The following is a 16,488-nucleotide window of genomic DNA, read 5'->3' on the forward strand; positions in this document are numbered from 1 at the left end:
AATAGTTTTCAGAATGTTAGAAATGAGTAGATACATTAAAAAGGCCATTAACTTTTTCAACAAAATTAGGAAATTTTAGAGGTCAACTATAAGAAAAAGAGGCATAAATCAGTTGCGTATGCACTCATATAAGGGGCAACGGGTAACGAAACAGACGAAAGGAATGAGAGGCAAAGAATGTGTGGAAGGAAGAAAGGAAAGTAAGGAAGAAGATGGAAGAGATGGTTTTTAGCATATATTTGGAAAACTAGAAGACAACAAGCAAATCTATTAATCTATTGACAATTCTAAATTAGTCAAACTGAATTTTCAAGTCCAGTGTACTTAAGTGGCACCTAGCTGGACTGGATATGAGGCCTTCAAGATGGCAAGCACTCCCCTTGATCTTGGCCCTCCTCCTCAGATGTATCTGAGTTGCTGGAAGCCTCATCCAACTCTTCATCTGGGAACTCAGCTGTGTGATCTCTCCAGCCAGGGTCATGACCTCTCTGTGACATCTGTTGCACGAGAAGCCCGAGCGTATAGCTGTCAAACATGCCAGTATGGTGCAAGCTATCTAAATCTCGTTCCTTCTTGTTCCTCTTAATCACATCTTTTAACCCAGTAAGCTCAGTGGCAGCTTCAGCTGTGGGTGTCCAGATCTTGACATCACGATCTAGGCCACTGGTCACCAACATAGGTAGGTAAGGGTGGGGTTCAAGACAGTTTACTATACCTCCTCTGTCCCCCTCCATGTACTGGATGATCTGGCAAGATGATTTCTCCCAGAAGAAGATGTGCCCACAATCACTACCGCTCACGACAAACTCACTCCTGGGGCCATAATATTTAACATCTTTGATTGTGTCATTATTTCTGTGTCCCTTAAATCTCTTAACATATTCAGCACCATCACTGTCAGAGGGGTAGAAGATGTAAATGTCTTCATCACTGTAGCTGGCCAGGAGCTCTGTGCCATCATGGCTGTACACAATGCTGGTGATGTTTGTTGAGACATCACAATCCACCAGATGATGAGGAGAGAATTTCTTAAGTACTCCATTGTTTTCATTCTCATCAATTCTCCTCTGGTCATAAATCCTGACAAACTGATCTTCTCCGGCCACTGCAAATTGGTAGGTATTGGCAGGACTCACAGAGATTGTATACAGTCCCACTCTCTTCCCCATTTCTCTTGTTACCACAAATTTTGAAGCCGGTCGGCTTTGTCTGAGGTCAATGGTGAAGACAACGGCATCTTCACCTGAAGTCAGGAACTTAAAAGGAGAGTCTGGTTCCACAGCCAACTCGTGGGCAGCTCTCCTGTGCTGTACCACATGCTTAGTATTCTTGCAATATGACGCACTAATTAGGTCTGCTACCCGTACCTGCCCATCACGGCCACACGTGGCCAGTGTGGAATCATCACAGTTAGGAAGGAACTTAGCGTGGGTGACGTTAATTTCGTGACCACTCTCAAAGTTCAGTACTGGCTGCTGCCGCACCCAGTCCCACACTGTCACGTTTAGGTTACCACCACTAGCGGCCAGCCGGGTACCACGCTGGTTAAAGCATACAGTACCGATAGAACTGAAATGGCCTTCAAGACGATATTGCAGGCGGAAACGCTGCACAAAGGCTCTTGCCCCACAGGCCTCATAGACAAAGCGGGTACTTGAACCCAGCTGCCGCTGGCGAAGAGCAGTAACGACCTGCCAGCGAGGTCGAGGCAGGGCAGATGTCTCTGCGGAAATCCAATCCTCCAGCACCCTATCCACCTCTAACAAACACTGCTCATGGCTGGCACCATCGAATCGTGGGCACACCTGAGGCTGTTCCTCTTCCTCCTCCCCTTCCTCCGTTCTCTCCTCTCCTTCCTCCTCCCCTTCTCTTTCTTCCTCTCCCAGTAAAGGGTAATAAAATATGCTTCCACCAAGCATGAGGAAACCGTCAAAGTCTGCCACGCTCTCAAGTTCCATGTCTTCACCTGAACCTTCTCTGTCAGTGCTTCGATTTTCTGTGCTGGCATCGTTCAGGAAACCACCATCCCTGCTATCGCCACCAGCTCTGGTGGATGGCTCTGCTGCCGCCATTTCTGTGTCTGAAGACGCCTCCGTCACTGCCGCCGCTCCGGACTGCCCCTCTGGACTGAACAGGCTTTCAGTCCCTAAGTCTGGTAAACCATCTGTGTTGCCCTCTTGGTGGGACATTTTGAACAATGTTTGCTCTAGCTGTTCTAGAAAAGCAAACGCCTGAAAGCTCAGAGAAGAGAGCTGGCCTACGCTGAGGACGGATGGTGGCAGAAAGCCGTAGTTGAGCGGCAAAGAGACCCTAACCTGATTGGCTAATGAGGGCGACAAAATAATGACGTCAGTATGGGAGCCTGTGAGGTTCAGAAAGCGTCTTACCTGCTCGTCTCTGACCGGCAAAGGAGGGCGACAAACTAATCACGTCAGTATGGGAGCCCGTGAGGTTCAGAAGGCTTCTTACCTGCTCCTCTCTTAGCGGCATGCATCCAGACTGCTCTCATTTTTCCAGCCCCAGAGCCCCAGTGCCATGAGGTCTTACACTGTAAGTCGCTGTGGTTTTTTGAAGATTGAAACTTGCTGCACTTTGGAAAATGTTCTCATTAGAACGGTCACGCCGTGAATGCAAAGAACTCTGATACTCTTAGCCCTGCCACCAGAAGGCAATATTTTGGCATGATAGTGACGTCTGTACTATAGGTGTATCTTAAGCTAGACATAGGTTCTCAGATGAGGATGTATGTCTGATTAATGTAAGAAAGTGATCCAAGGAAAGACAGCGGACAACAAGGAAGAATGAAATCTCGGGTGAACAACCCTCTAAGGATAGCTTCTGCACAATCCTCCTGGGGAACTCTGGAGAGTGAGTTATGCCCGAGTTATCCTTACACCAGTCACGGGAGTGAACTTTCATACTCCTAGACTGTTCAGTCATTGGTTAAAGGCCCCACTGGGAGGGATGAGCATATCAACTCCCAGATGTCCCAGATGCTTTAAAATCTCTGCACCTGTGGGTGAAAGCAGCTTCGGCAGCTTGAGAACTAGAGAGCTGTACATTAGTACTGATGCTTGGAAAGGAAAAAGTAGATGGTACAAAAAGAGATTTGAAAGGATCTTCCAGGAACATGAACATTAACAGCCACAGGGTAGCTAATAGTGACTATTAGAAGAAAAAGTTGCAAATGGATACCGAACAAACTGATTAACATTGGTAATCTGTGGATAGAGAAGGTATCAACATTTATTTCTAAACGTTGTATTACTTTAGTTGTTAAAACAAACATGCATTATTTTTAATACCTAAAATATGTAAATTGGAAAAGCATAGGACAAATATAACTACAGAAAATTCAGAAAATAGTAAGCATATTACTGATTAAAAGATAAGAAATGTGATCAAAGCAATATTCATTGAAAGAAGAATCATAGGTTTGAATATGTTCCTTATTAAAAAATTATTTAATTAGACAACAATTTTAGAAAAAAAAACAAGAAAACCATCAAAAAATCAGATAATTTGAAGCATAAAATCATAAATTATAATATGGAAAATCTATTATAATACGGTAAATAGAATACTAGTTTTTAACAGTAGTTCATACATGAAATGGCAAATGAGGTATAGAATACTTGTTTTCTTTAAAGTGTTTAATGCATGTAATTTTGGCAAATTAAATAATGATAGAAAACATTGACAAGTCTGGGCGTGGTGGCTCACGTCTGTAATCCCAGCACTTTGGGAGGCTGAGGCGGGCAGATACCGAAGTCTGGAGTTCGAGACCATCCTGGCCAACCTGGTGAAACCCTGTCTCTACTAAAAATATAAAAATTAGCTGAGCATGGTGGTCGGTGCCCATAATCCCAGCTACTCGGGAGGCTGAGGCAGGAGAATCACTTGAACTCAGGAGGTGAAGCTTCCTGTGAGCCCAGAACATGCCACTACACTCAAGTCTGGTGACAGAGCTAGACTCTCTCTAAAAAAAAAAAAAGAAAAAGAAAAAGAAAAAAGAAAGAACAAAAACATTGAAAAATATAAATTGAAGCATAAAAAAGAAAAACTTGAGAGTTGTTTAAAAATATAGAGGAATAATAAATCCATTACATCTATCTGAAAAAATATAAAATGAATGGAGAATAAAAATTATCTAAAATGATGTAAGTATACAAAACCTGAACCAATTAACTAACATGGAGGAATGTAAAAACTGTATCAGGATTCTCAAAAAAGTTCTCAGTAAAGGTGTTGTGTTGTTTTTCTGATATAATTTCCATGCTAAACAAATTGTTAATCACATATAATATAATGGAAAGCCAAGCAATTTGTTTTCGAATGGAGCACAATAAGGCAATCACAATTATCAGTAATTGGCAAAGGTAACAGACACACAGGAGCCCATGTGCACACACATATACACACATCTCCATGCAACCATGTTTCCATAATTGTCCAATCTCAAGTATATTTAAATCAGAATACCTGATTTCCTGAAAACAAACTCAGTCATTCATTGTGACATATCTGCTGAGAAAAAAGATTAGGGCTACTTCAGGAATGAAAAATCATCTTACTGTTATAATTTTTTTAAATATAATGTGAATATAACGACATCTCTTTAGCATGAAAATAGTAACTTGAACTAATAGTAATTAACATTTTTAAGTGGGGCCAAGCAATAAGCAAAAATGGCCAAGTATGATCCTGGGAACTCATTTCAGTTTGCCAAGCAATTAGCTGGCTGAGACCTAGAGCACCCCCTACTTCCAGGGAGAGGAGGTGTACTTTTACTTAACTTCTCCAAGGATGGATGACTTCCTACTATTGAGAGCAGGGCTACACACATATCATAAACTGCAGTGTTTCCAAAGGCAGGGCAGCTGGCTTTCCCAGACAACCTTGATATCCCGGTACCACAACATTTTGTTCCCACAGTGATGAATTTGTTCTCACAGTTGACCCCTAACACGGGAAAGTAGGAAACAGGAAGTGTCCCTCCACTTGACTGACCATGGCATGGCTCCTTGTGGAAAGGTGGAAAAAATCAGAATATTCACACCTTCTCTTGATACTCTTGCCTTGTAAATTTCTGCAATAAAACCTTTTCCTTAATGTCAGTTCCTGTCTTTTGAGAAGCAGATGTCAAGATGGGATTAAACAGGCAAGATATTTAGTGGATAAAATGGGGAGGAATCCTGAGGGAGCTGGAGTAGTCATCATACTGTGGTGCAAGTCGAACCATTGTGCAGGAGAGAAAAGAGGATACATTTGGGTAGGAAATGTATCAGACTGTGGCACAGTTTTAAGAATATTTCAACAGTCCTCGAGTCAAAATGGGCTGTCAGAGGAGCCCTGTGTTTTACAGAATGGGTTTGTCTTAGCATCTCTGCCACATTGTCATTGGCTAGGAACAGCTCATGAAAGGCATGGCATTTGTGCCAATATCATGATAGAGGGCAGTAGCTGGGGACCTCTGTCAGTTACGATCCCTGTGTAAATCAGGAATGATAATAATAAACCAACTACCACTATAAGCCTCAGAACCTCATGACAGTATGTCCAGTTTTTAAATGATATGCTAATAAGTAGAAAAACAGAATAAATGTATCTTAATAGATTATATTATCACAGTTTTATAATAGAATATTAAACTTGACAATATCTTTAAAAGAAAAATGTAAAACAAGTCTGCATATATGCACTGAAGTAGTATTTAGTTATTTCATAAATCAGTCATTTCAAAGAATTTGTGCTGAAATGATAAGATTTTCAAAATAAGTGAAATTTATCAGTATATAGCTCTGCTTCTGGTGTGGTCCTGATTACACACACACACACACACACACACACACACACACACACAGAAAAAGCAGATGCAAGGAAACAAACACAAACACTCATGCATAACTTTTGAAGGTTGAATGAGGAATACTTTCTTGTTTGTCCTTTATGCTTTTAACTTTTTTCAAAATTTTAATTATACATAAAATGCAGTCAGAAAATAATTTTGTAAAATAACTTTAAAATATACAAACTATCATAGTAGAAATGTGGTCATGATTGAAGTTGTTTGTCAAATATTTCTGGTCCCCTGCTTCCAAGCACATGGTAGGAATGCTCTTCCTGGTGGCCTCATAGTTAAGTGGGGCATATGATTAGATTGAAACCATGAGTTGAGAGAAATATGATGTATCACTTCAAGACTGAAGCACTTAATTGCTGCTATAACATGCTCCAAAGTTCTTTTTCCTCTGTTCATTGATAACCAGAAATATTGAAAGTGGTGGATATTTCATCAGCTTAAACATCTGAGAAGCAACCAGGAGCAAAGCCCCTCAGCAAACTTGTGATCGACATTTAGCATTAGTAGAAAATAAACCTTTGTGTTTAACGCACTGAGATATGCAATTTGTAGTCTTTGTAACGTAGTCTTTAATGACTGCCACAAAATTGGTTACTAGAAAATGGGTACTGCCATAAGAAAAACCTCAAATATGAGGCATTAGCTTCAGAGGTCTGTGTCAGAGGAAAGAAAACACAGCGCGCGCGCACACACACACACACACACACACACACAATCTCTAAAAAACCTATACGCAATAATTATGTGGTATTCTTGCCAAAAAGGAATAACCTCAATCTGATCATAAGAAAACATCAGGAAAACTCAAATTACGATGTATTTTACTAAATGCCTGGTCAGTACACTACACAACTGTTAAGGTCATGGAAGACAAGAAAAGACTAAGAAAAAGTCACAGATGAGAAGAGGCTAAGGAGACTTAACAATTAACATATATTGTTGGATACTGGAAAAGAAGAAAATCATTAATGGGGACACAGATGAATTTTGAAATAGTTCTATCATATAGTTAATATTGATAATTTCCTGGTTTTGATAAGTACACTATTGTTAAGATATTAATGATACAGGAAGCCAGATGAAAGGAATATGATAACTGTTTTCCGTAACTTTTCTGTAAATTTAACTTACTTCACACTAAAAAGTAAAAGGATATAGTGGAAGAACTGAGTAGCTTTGTCAAAATGTCATGCAAAGGTGACTAAAAAATTCTTCATGTAAAAAACTAAAAGAATTGTGGGAATGTGTTTGTGTATCAAGTTCAATTGCCCCCTTTAGGGACCAAGAGTGTGTGTGTGTGTGTGTGTGTGTGTGTGTGTATCAAGTTCAATTTCTCCTTTTAGGGATCTATAATTCCTCCACATGGCAAATGTCCAAGTCTAAGTAACCAGGGGATTTCTTCAGTCCAAAGCATGGGAGGTTGCATCAGTCAGGGTTCTATCAGAGAAACAAACACTCTGAGAGTGATACACATATAAGCAGGGACTTATAATAGGGTCCAGGCTTTACTGAATTGTGGAAGCTGGTTAATTAGTTTCAGCGAGGCTTCTGTCTTTGCATCAGATGCTGAAACCTGAGGTCAGCAGGGAATCAGGAAGAAGAGACAATGCAAAGTAGAGGAAGCAAGGGTAAATGGAATCCACTAGGAATATCTGGAGCTCACAAGGACTGACTGGAACCCATACTGATCTTTTACTGCCTTCAAACCTCCGATTTCACTGACATCGATGCCCTTAACGTAAGAGTGGGCATTCTTTTTTGTGGAGCTGGTGAAGAAGAAGGAAGATATGAGGGAGAACTGGAGCAGGTGTGGGCCCAGATGCTGCCCCACACCAACAAAGTAAGCTAGGATAGAAGCAGAAAGGTTGAGGAGCCGCAGCGCCTTTCTAAGCATAAAGCATAAAATAAATTGGCTACTACTTTACTTTTGTCTCCCCAATCTTTCACCAAATGCCTCTTGTAGCACAAGCAATCTCAGAACCATTCAGGGAACCCTGAGTAAACTTTCAGTTTAGCTAAGAGAGCAGAATATAAATTCCCCACAGAGGCAGACTTTCCAAACAGCAGGTGGAAAAATAACCGCATAACTTATCTGCTTTCGCTTTTGCTCTCATTGACACCAACTATCACTTGAAACACCAAATGATGTTTTGTTTAATGTTTTGTTAATATTATTGCTGGTATACATCCCATAAAGTTATACACGGGGCCCCAAGCTTGGAATTCAACTTTATAACTCTCTTCTTATGGCCCATAAATTCTCTTTTGGGACTCTATAAGATCCTTTCCTGACAGCAGAGCTTGGTAGGGGCGTCTTGAGGCTCCCAGACCAGAAGACAGTTGTCCCTAGCTTTGGATCTCAGTTAGCAGGAACTTCGGTCGTTATATTCCATTCTGAATTCTAATCACATTATGCAAATTACTCTACATTTTCCAAAAAAAAGAGAGATAATATTCATCTGAAGAAGTATTACCAAAGAAAAGCCATTGCCAGGACATAGGATGTTTCATTACATCCTTCTTTTCCAAGACAAGACAGCAAAGAATGGTGCAGTACAGGCTGGGTGCATTGGCTCATGCCTGTAATCCCAGTACTTTGGGAGGCTCAGGTGGGTGGATCACCTGAGGTCAGGAGTCTGAGACCAACCTGGCCCACATGGTGAAACCCTGTGTCTGCTAAAAATACAAACAATAGCCGGACATGGTGGCACACACCTGTGGACCCAGCTACTTGGGAGGCTGAGGCAGAATTGCTTGAACCCAGGAGGCAGAGTGAGCAAAGATTGTGCCACTGCACTCCAGCCTGGGCAGTAAAATCAGACTCCATCTCAAAAACAACAACAAAAAAAAGTAGAATGGTGTGGTATAGTTCACAGGTGTTAGGAAAAACGCAATCTTCTGAATTCATTTACACAAATAAGAGCTATAAAATAAAAACAAATATTTTTATTGAACAGTAACTGGATATCTAGCAACTTAAATTTATTTTAGGTAAAGCTTAAAACAATTTTTAAATCAAGTTAAACTCATAAAACAACTCAGAGAACTTTTAACAATGCATGGATGTCAAATTTTAAGTAAAGCTTAAAACAATTTTTAAAACAATTTAAACTCAAAACAGCTGATTTTAAGTACTACATGGATGTCAAATAGAATTTTTCTAACAGCTATATCATATGGTTATATGCATGTATAAACAATTTTTACTGCAACTTATTCTTAAAAGTTAATTAAAATATATTTTTCCAAATATGAGAGATGTTTATATTCCTAGCTGGCATCTTATAGGAGATGTTTGTCCCAGGAGGACTTCCTGGAATGCAATGCTGTGGGAGTTCCCAACCATAAAATTTCAGGAAAATTTAAAGTGCAGAGTAAGCAATGTCATGTGATTAAACTCAACTTAGTTCTTATCAACTTCAGTGTACTAAAATTCACCAATATGATTAACGTATGGATTCAGAAAATGCAGATAATCCCAAGTTATTTGCTCTGAGGGGATGAATTACCTGGGTAGGAATTCATCTACACACTACTCTTGTTTTCCTTTTCTGAGGCTGCATGGGTGTGTGTGTGTTTTAGCAATTAATCTAAATACTACTTCTCTTTCCTTTTCTGAGACTGTGTGTGTGTGTGTGTGTGCCTGTGTATGTGTGTGGCCAAGTGTCAGGATTCAAAGAACAAAATTATGGTTTGCTTTATTTTACCTCTAAAGAATAAACACATTTACGAACCTTTCGAGACAAATGAAGACTTCAAAATAAATTGTTAAAAGATGAAAAAAGTAAAAATGTAATAGTTTTCAGAATGTTAGAAATGAGTAGATACATTAATAAGGCCATTAACTTTTTCAACAAAATTAGGAAATTTTAGAGGTCAACTATAAGAAAAAGAGGCATAAATCAGTTGCGTATGCACTCATATAAGGGGCAACAGGTAACAAAAGAAACAGAGGAAAGGAATGAGAGGCAAAGAATGTGTGGAAGGAAGAAAGGAAAGTAAGGAAGAAGATGGAAGAGATGGTTTTTAGCATATATTTGGAAAACTAGAAGACAACAAGCAAATCTATTAATCTATTGACAATTCTAAATTAGTCAAACTGAATTTTCAAGTCCAGTGTACTTAAGTGGCATCTAGCTGGACTGGATATGAGGCCTTCAAGATGGCAAGCACTCCCCTTGATCTTGGCCCTCCTCCTAAGATGTATCTGAGTTGCTGGAAGCCTCATCCAACTCTTCATCTGGGAACTCAGCTGTGTGATCTCTCCAGCCAGGGTCATGACCTCTCTGTGACATCTGTTGCATGAGAAGCCCAAGCGTATAGCTGTAAATCATGCCAGTATGGTGTAAGCTATCTAAATCTCGTTCCTTCTTGTTCCTCTTAATCACATCTTTTAACCCAGTAAGCTCAGTGGCAGCTTCAGCTGTGGGTGTCCAGATCTTGACATCACGATCTAGGCCACTGGTCACCAACATAGGTAGGTAAGGGTGGGGTTCAAGACAGTTTACTATACCTCCTCTGTTCCCCTCCATGTACTGGATGATCCGGCAAGATGATTTCTCCCAGAAGAAGATATGCCCACAATCACTACCACTCACGACAAACTCACTCCTGGGGCCATAGAACTTAACATCTTTGATTGTGTCATTATTTCTGTGTCCCTTAAATCTCTTAACATATTCAGCACCATCAGTGTCAGAGGAGTTGAAGATGTAAATATCTCCATCACCGTAGCTGGCCAGGAGCTCTGTGCCATCATGGCTGTACTCAACGCTGGTGATGTTTGTTAGGACATCACAATCAACCAGATGATGAGGAGAGAATTTCTTAAGTACTCCATTGTTTTCATTCTCATCAATTCTCCTCTGGTCATAAATCCTGACAAACTGATCTTGTCCAGCTACTGCAAATTGGTAGGTATTGGCAGGACTCACAGAGATTGTATACAGTCCCACTCTCTTCCCCTTTTCTCTTGTTACCACAACTTTTGAAGCCGGTCGGCTTTGTCTGAGGTCAATGGTGAAGACAACGGCATCTTCACCTGAAGTCAGGAACTTAAAAGGAGAGTCTGGCTCCAGAGCCAACTCGTGAGCGGCACTCCTGTGCTGTACCACATGCTTAGTATTCTCGCAATATGATGCATTAATTAGTTCTGCTACCCGTACCTGCCCATCATGGCCACATGTGGCCAGTGTGGAATCACCACAGTTAGGAAGGAACTTAACATGGGTGACGTTAATTTCGTGACCACTCTCAAAGTTCAGTACTGGCTGCTGCCGCACCCAGTCCCACACTGTCACGTTTAGGTTACCACCACTAGTGGCCAGCCGGGTACCACGCTGGTTAAAGCATACAGTACAAATAGAACTGAAATGGCCTTCAAGACGATATTGCAGGCGGAAACGCTGCACAAAGGCTCTTGCCCCACAGGCCTCATAGACAAAGCGGGTACTTGAACCCAGCTGCCGCTGGCGAAGAGCAGTAACGACCTGCCAGCGAGGTCGAGGCAGGACAGATGTCTCTGCGGAAATCCACTCCTCCAGCACCCTATCTTCCTCTAACAAACACTGCTCATGGTTGGCACCATCGCATCGTGGACACACCTGAGGCTGTTCCTCTTCCTCCTCCCCTCCCTCCGTTCTCTCCTCTCCTTCCTCCTCCCCTTCTCTCTCCTCCTCTCCCAGTAAAGAGTAATAAAATATGTTTCCACTAAGCATGTGGTAACCGTCAAAGTCATCCAGGATCTCAAGTTCCACGTCTTCACCTGAACCTTCTCTGTCAGTGCTTCGATTTTCTGTGCTGGCGTCGTTCAGGAAACCATCATCCCTGGTATCGCCGCCAGCTCGGGTGGATGGCTCTGCGGCCGCCATTTCTGTGTCTGAGGACGCCTCCGTCGCTGCCGCCGCTCCGGACTGCCCCTCTGGACTGAACAGGCTTTCAGTCCCTAAGTCTGGCAAACCATCTGTGTTGCCCTCTTGGTGGGACATTTTGAACAATGTTTGCTCTAGCTGTTCTAGAAAAGCAAACGCCTGAAAGCTCAGAGAAGAGAGCTGGCCTGCGCTGAGGACGGATGGTGGCAGAAAGCCGTAGCTGAGCGGCAAAGAGACCCTAACCTGATTGGCTAATGAAGGCGACAAAATAATGATGTCAGTACGGGAGCCTGTGAGGTTCAGAAGGCGTCTTACCTGCTCGTCTCTGACCGGCAAAGGAGGGCGACAAACTAATCACGTCAGTATGGGAGCCTGTGAGGTCCAGAAGGCTTCTTACCTGCTCCCTTCATAGCGGCATGCATCCAGACTGCTCTCATTTTTCCAGCCCCAGAGCTCCACTGCCATGAGGTCTTACACTGTAAGTCGCTGTGGTTTTTTGAAGATTGAAACTTGCTGCACTTTGGAAAATGTTCTCATTAGAACTTTGGTCACGCCATGAATGCAAAGAACTCTGATACTCTTAGCCCTGCCACCAGACGGCAATATTTTGGCATGATAGTGACGTCTGTACTATATAGGTGTATCTTAAGCTAGACATAGGCTCTCAGATGAGGATGTATGTCTGATTAATGTAAGAAAATGATCCGAGGAAATACAGCGGACACCAAGGAAGAATGAAATCTCGGGTGAACAACCCTCTAAGGATAGTTTCAGCCCGATCCCTCTGGAAAACTCTGGAGAGTGAGTTATGTCCTAGTTATCCTTACACCAGTCAAGGGAGTGAACTTTCATAGTCCTAGACTGTTCAGTCATTGGTTAAAGACCCCGCTGGGAGGGATGAGCACATCAATTCCCAGATGTCCCAGATGCTTTAAAATCTCTGCACCTGTGGGTGAAAGCAGCTTCGGCAGCTTGAGAACTAGAGAGCTGTACATTAGTACTGATGCTTGGAAAGGAAAAAGTAGATGGTACAAAAAGGGATTTGAAAGGATCTTCCAGGAGCATGAACATTAACAGCCACAGGATAGCTAATAGTGACTATTGTAAAAGGCTCTTACTACTGTGTATGCTCTTGAAAATACAAGTTAAATACAACTTTAAGAAATGTATAGAAGCCTAATTTGGAAGGTGAAACTAAAACTAAAGTCATGGCGAACAAATGCTGTTCACTTCCCATATCTTGTTAAATGAGGGTTCAAATCCCACAGTTGCCATGCCCTTCTTCATGCCAGTTGAATGAATAATCTGGGGACAATGGTGCAGAGCAGAGACTGACAGTCTTAAATAATAAGGCTTGAAAGTCAAAAATAATGTTTGACTCAAGGTCTGTCAATGAATGAAATGTTAGCAGATGTGAAATCATTAATCTCCGTATGTATCAACAGAGCTCTTGAGTGACCAGGACCAATGTTAATGATCAGTAACATTTTGAAAGGAATGTTCTTCCCCGAACAATAGAACTCAACAGGGAATTAAAAATATTCAGTAAACCGTGCTGGAAACAGGTGTGCTGTCAACCATGCTTTGTTGTTCCTTTTTTTTTTCTTTTGAGAAGTTTCACTCTTGTTGCTCAGGCTGCAGTGCAGTGGCACGATCTTGGCTCACCACAACCTCTGCTCCCCTGGGTTCAAGCAATTCTCCTGCCTCAGCCTCCCCAGTAGCTGGGACTACAGGCATATGCTGCCACGCCCAGCTAATTTTGTATTTTTAATAGAGATGAGGTTTCACCATGTTGGTCAGGCTGCTCTTGAACTCCCGACCTCAGGTAATCCGCCCACCTCAGCCTACCGAAGTCCTACAGTTACAGTGCAAGCCACCGCAACCAGTCTGTTGTTCCTTTTTTAGAGCACAAAGTAGATTTAGCATGGTTCTTACTGGCCCTAGGATTTTCCAGATAGTAAATTAGCATTGGCTTCAAGTTAAAGTTACTAGCTGTATTAACCCCCATCAAAAGAGCCAGCCTGTCCTTTGAAGCTGTAAAGCCAGGCATTAATTTCTGGTCTCCAATTATGAAAGTCCATGACATCTACCTCCAATAGAAGGCTGTTTGTTGTACCATGAAAATCAGTTGTTTACTGTAGCCACCTTCATCAATTAGATATGCTCTGTATGAGAGAACTGGGGTGATCCAAATATTGTATGAGAGAACTGGGGTGATCACTTAATGAGCAGTGATCATTAAGTGGGGCGATTTGTCAATTACTACTGGTTCTTCAGTTATTAGTGTTATTTAACAAATATTTCTGGTTTTTCTCCCATTGATGCATGTGATTGGCCTGTACTTTCTGGTCTTTATATGGCTGGATGGCACTGTCTGACCAGATTTACCTGCTCCCTTGTGAATAGAAGTGATGTTTGTTATTACTGAGCTGGCTCATTTAATTGCTAATTTGTGGCCATCCATACATCTCTTTCCCCAGTTTGCTGATGACCTTCAATGTTCCAGATGTCAGCTAGTCTCCATGAATACCTACCATGAACAGAGAACACTTCTCCCATTCCTCCCCAGTAACCCATGATAGACATGTAGCAGACACAAAATAGCAACTATATCATCATCATCATTATAATTTTTGGAAAATTGGGGAATTTTCATTACTGCAGAATAGCCTAATCTATCTGACTGAGACAAACTACATTGTTGATTATTTATATAAATTTTAGAACTTAGGTCAGAATATTATGTTATGTTTTATATTTAGAGGATAACAAAACATCCAAGTTATTAAACACTTAAGTTTCTGACTATCCTTTTACAAGATAGTAATGTTTATTGCTCTTAACAACAAAGTATTCAGCACAGCATAGGTAGTTAGTATTTTTCTGGTGAATTCATGCATTAAAGCTGTATATTTATGAATGGATATATAGAAGAATGAAAAAAAATTCTATTGAATGTTCCATGGAGGATGAATAATAGTGAATAGCCTAAGGAAGATATCCATTTTGAGTTTAATGTCAATGTAAAAATCTGATATTGAACAATTTTACATCAGGGTGATGCAAACATTGGCTAAGACTCAGGCCAAAGATCATTCTCTGAAATTTTCATAAGAAACAGTAAATTTATGTTATCTTTGTAAAGTGTCCAGCTGAGGGAAGGTAGATTCAAAACCATGTTTAAAATGTTAAATTAAGGGCCGGGCGCGGTGGCTCATGCCTATAATCCCAGCACTTTGAGAGGCCGAGGTGGGTGGATCACGAGGTCAAGATATTGAGACCATCCTGGTCAACAAGGTGAAACCCCATCTCTACTAAAAATACAAAAATTAGCTGGGTGTGGTGGCACGTGCCTGTGGTCCCAGCTACTCGGGAGGCTGAGGCAGGAGAATTGCTTGAGCCAGGAGGCGGAGGTTGTGGTGAGCCAAGATCGCGCCATTGCATTCCAGTCTGGGTAACAACAGCGAAACTCCGTGTCAAAAAAAAAAAAAAAAAGTTAAATTAAGGTTGGGCACAGTGGCTTATAGCTGTAATCTCAGCACTTTGGGAGGCTGAGGCTGGCAGATCACTGGAGGTCAGCAGTTTGAGACCAGCCTGGCCAACATGGTGAAACCCTGTCTCTACTAAAAATTAGCTGAATGTAGTAGTGGGTGACTGTAATCCCAGCTACTGGGGAGGCTGAGGCAGGAGAATCGCATGAACCCAGGAGGCAGAGGTTGCAGTGAGCCAAGATCATGCCACTGTACTCCACCCTGGGTGACAGAGTGAGATTCCATCTCAAAATAATAAAAGAAAATGTCAAATTAAGATGTAAAAATGAAATGAAAATGTATGTTTATATATTCACACTAGGCTTGCTTTTCTGTCATATATTGGAGTTCCATTTGAGACTTAAAATTGCTTATAGGAAAGTATATTTGCCCATAATATATACGAAATCTAAGTAAGATTAATTGCTAAATATCATACATCATTTCAACTGCGTTACTTCATCTCATAATAAGTAGATTACTTTTCACTTTTTTGAGTTAGTATACAATACCGGTAGAATTGAGAAAAGTAGGTCATTGACCACATCCAGATGGGCAAAGATATTTAGCTTGTGGAAAAGTAGGCCAGTCTCACCACAGTTAAGACATCTGCCTGCTTAATTACTGCTGCATTAAAAGATAACCTTCACATTTTCTTCTAGCTCTACTGTTACTGCAAAGTTTCACCATGACACAGTCTGTCAACCCAGAGGGTTAAAATTTCAACATGTATTTCTTGATAATTGTCATAATTGTACATTTTACATGTTTTATGAGAAACCCTTGTTAAAATTAAATCATCATAATATTATTGTCTCTTTGCTAAACACCATATTTCAATGTAAGATGTAAAGTGTAATTGATTAAGTGTAATTCAGCCAGCTGTTGTATTTTAAGAACAATTTGCTTTTTTCAGCTTATCTTTCCCATTTTTCCTTCCCGTGTTTCTAAGAGAAAGAGTTATTTGGTCAGCAGGAAACATTTTTGAACATCAATAAATAAGACATGATGAAACCTGTAGCATATTCCATAGCAAAACAATATTAATAGTACAGAGTTAAATTTTAAGTATTAATAAAATTTTCCCACTGACATTTACAGTATTGCTTTGACATTTTGAGCCCCGGAGTTGGAGACCAGCCTGGGCAAGATATCCCATTTCTACGAAAATACAAAAATTCTTTGGGTGTGGTGACATGTGCCCAGCTCCTTGATAGGCTGAGGC

General features: G+C 41.0%; 2 protein-coding genes across 2 annotated transcripts; both read right to left on the reverse strand.

Annotated features, from left to right (window-relative positions):
• Positions 1–359: 359 nt before the first annotated feature.
• Positions 360–2,189, reverse strand: LOC141582858 (DDB1- and CUL4-associated factor 8-like protein 1). Its single transcript, XM_074392170.1, has one exon. The coding sequence runs from the start codon at positions 2,187–2,189 to the stop codon at positions 360–362; it is 1,830 nt and encodes a 609-aa protein (XP_074248271.1).
• A 7,870-nt stretch (positions 2,190–10,059) lies between these two features.
• On the reverse strand, positions 10,060–11,850 carry LOC101034487 (DDB1- and CUL4-associated factor 8-like protein 1). The gene has a single exon (XM_039475638.2). The coding sequence runs from the start codon at positions 11,848–11,850 to the stop codon at positions 10,060–10,062; it is 1,791 nt and encodes a 596-aa protein (XP_039331572.2).
• Positions 11,851–16,488: the final 4,638 nt, after the last annotated feature.

This window comes from Saimiri boliviensis, chromosome X, assembly GCF_048565385.1.
Source record: "Saimiri boliviensis isolate mSaiBol1 chromosome X, mSaiBol1.pri, whole genome shotgun sequence".
In the NCBI taxonomy this organism is placed as follows: domain Eukaryota; kingdom Metazoa; phylum Chordata; class Mammalia; order Primates; family Cebidae; genus Saimiri; species Saimiri boliviensis.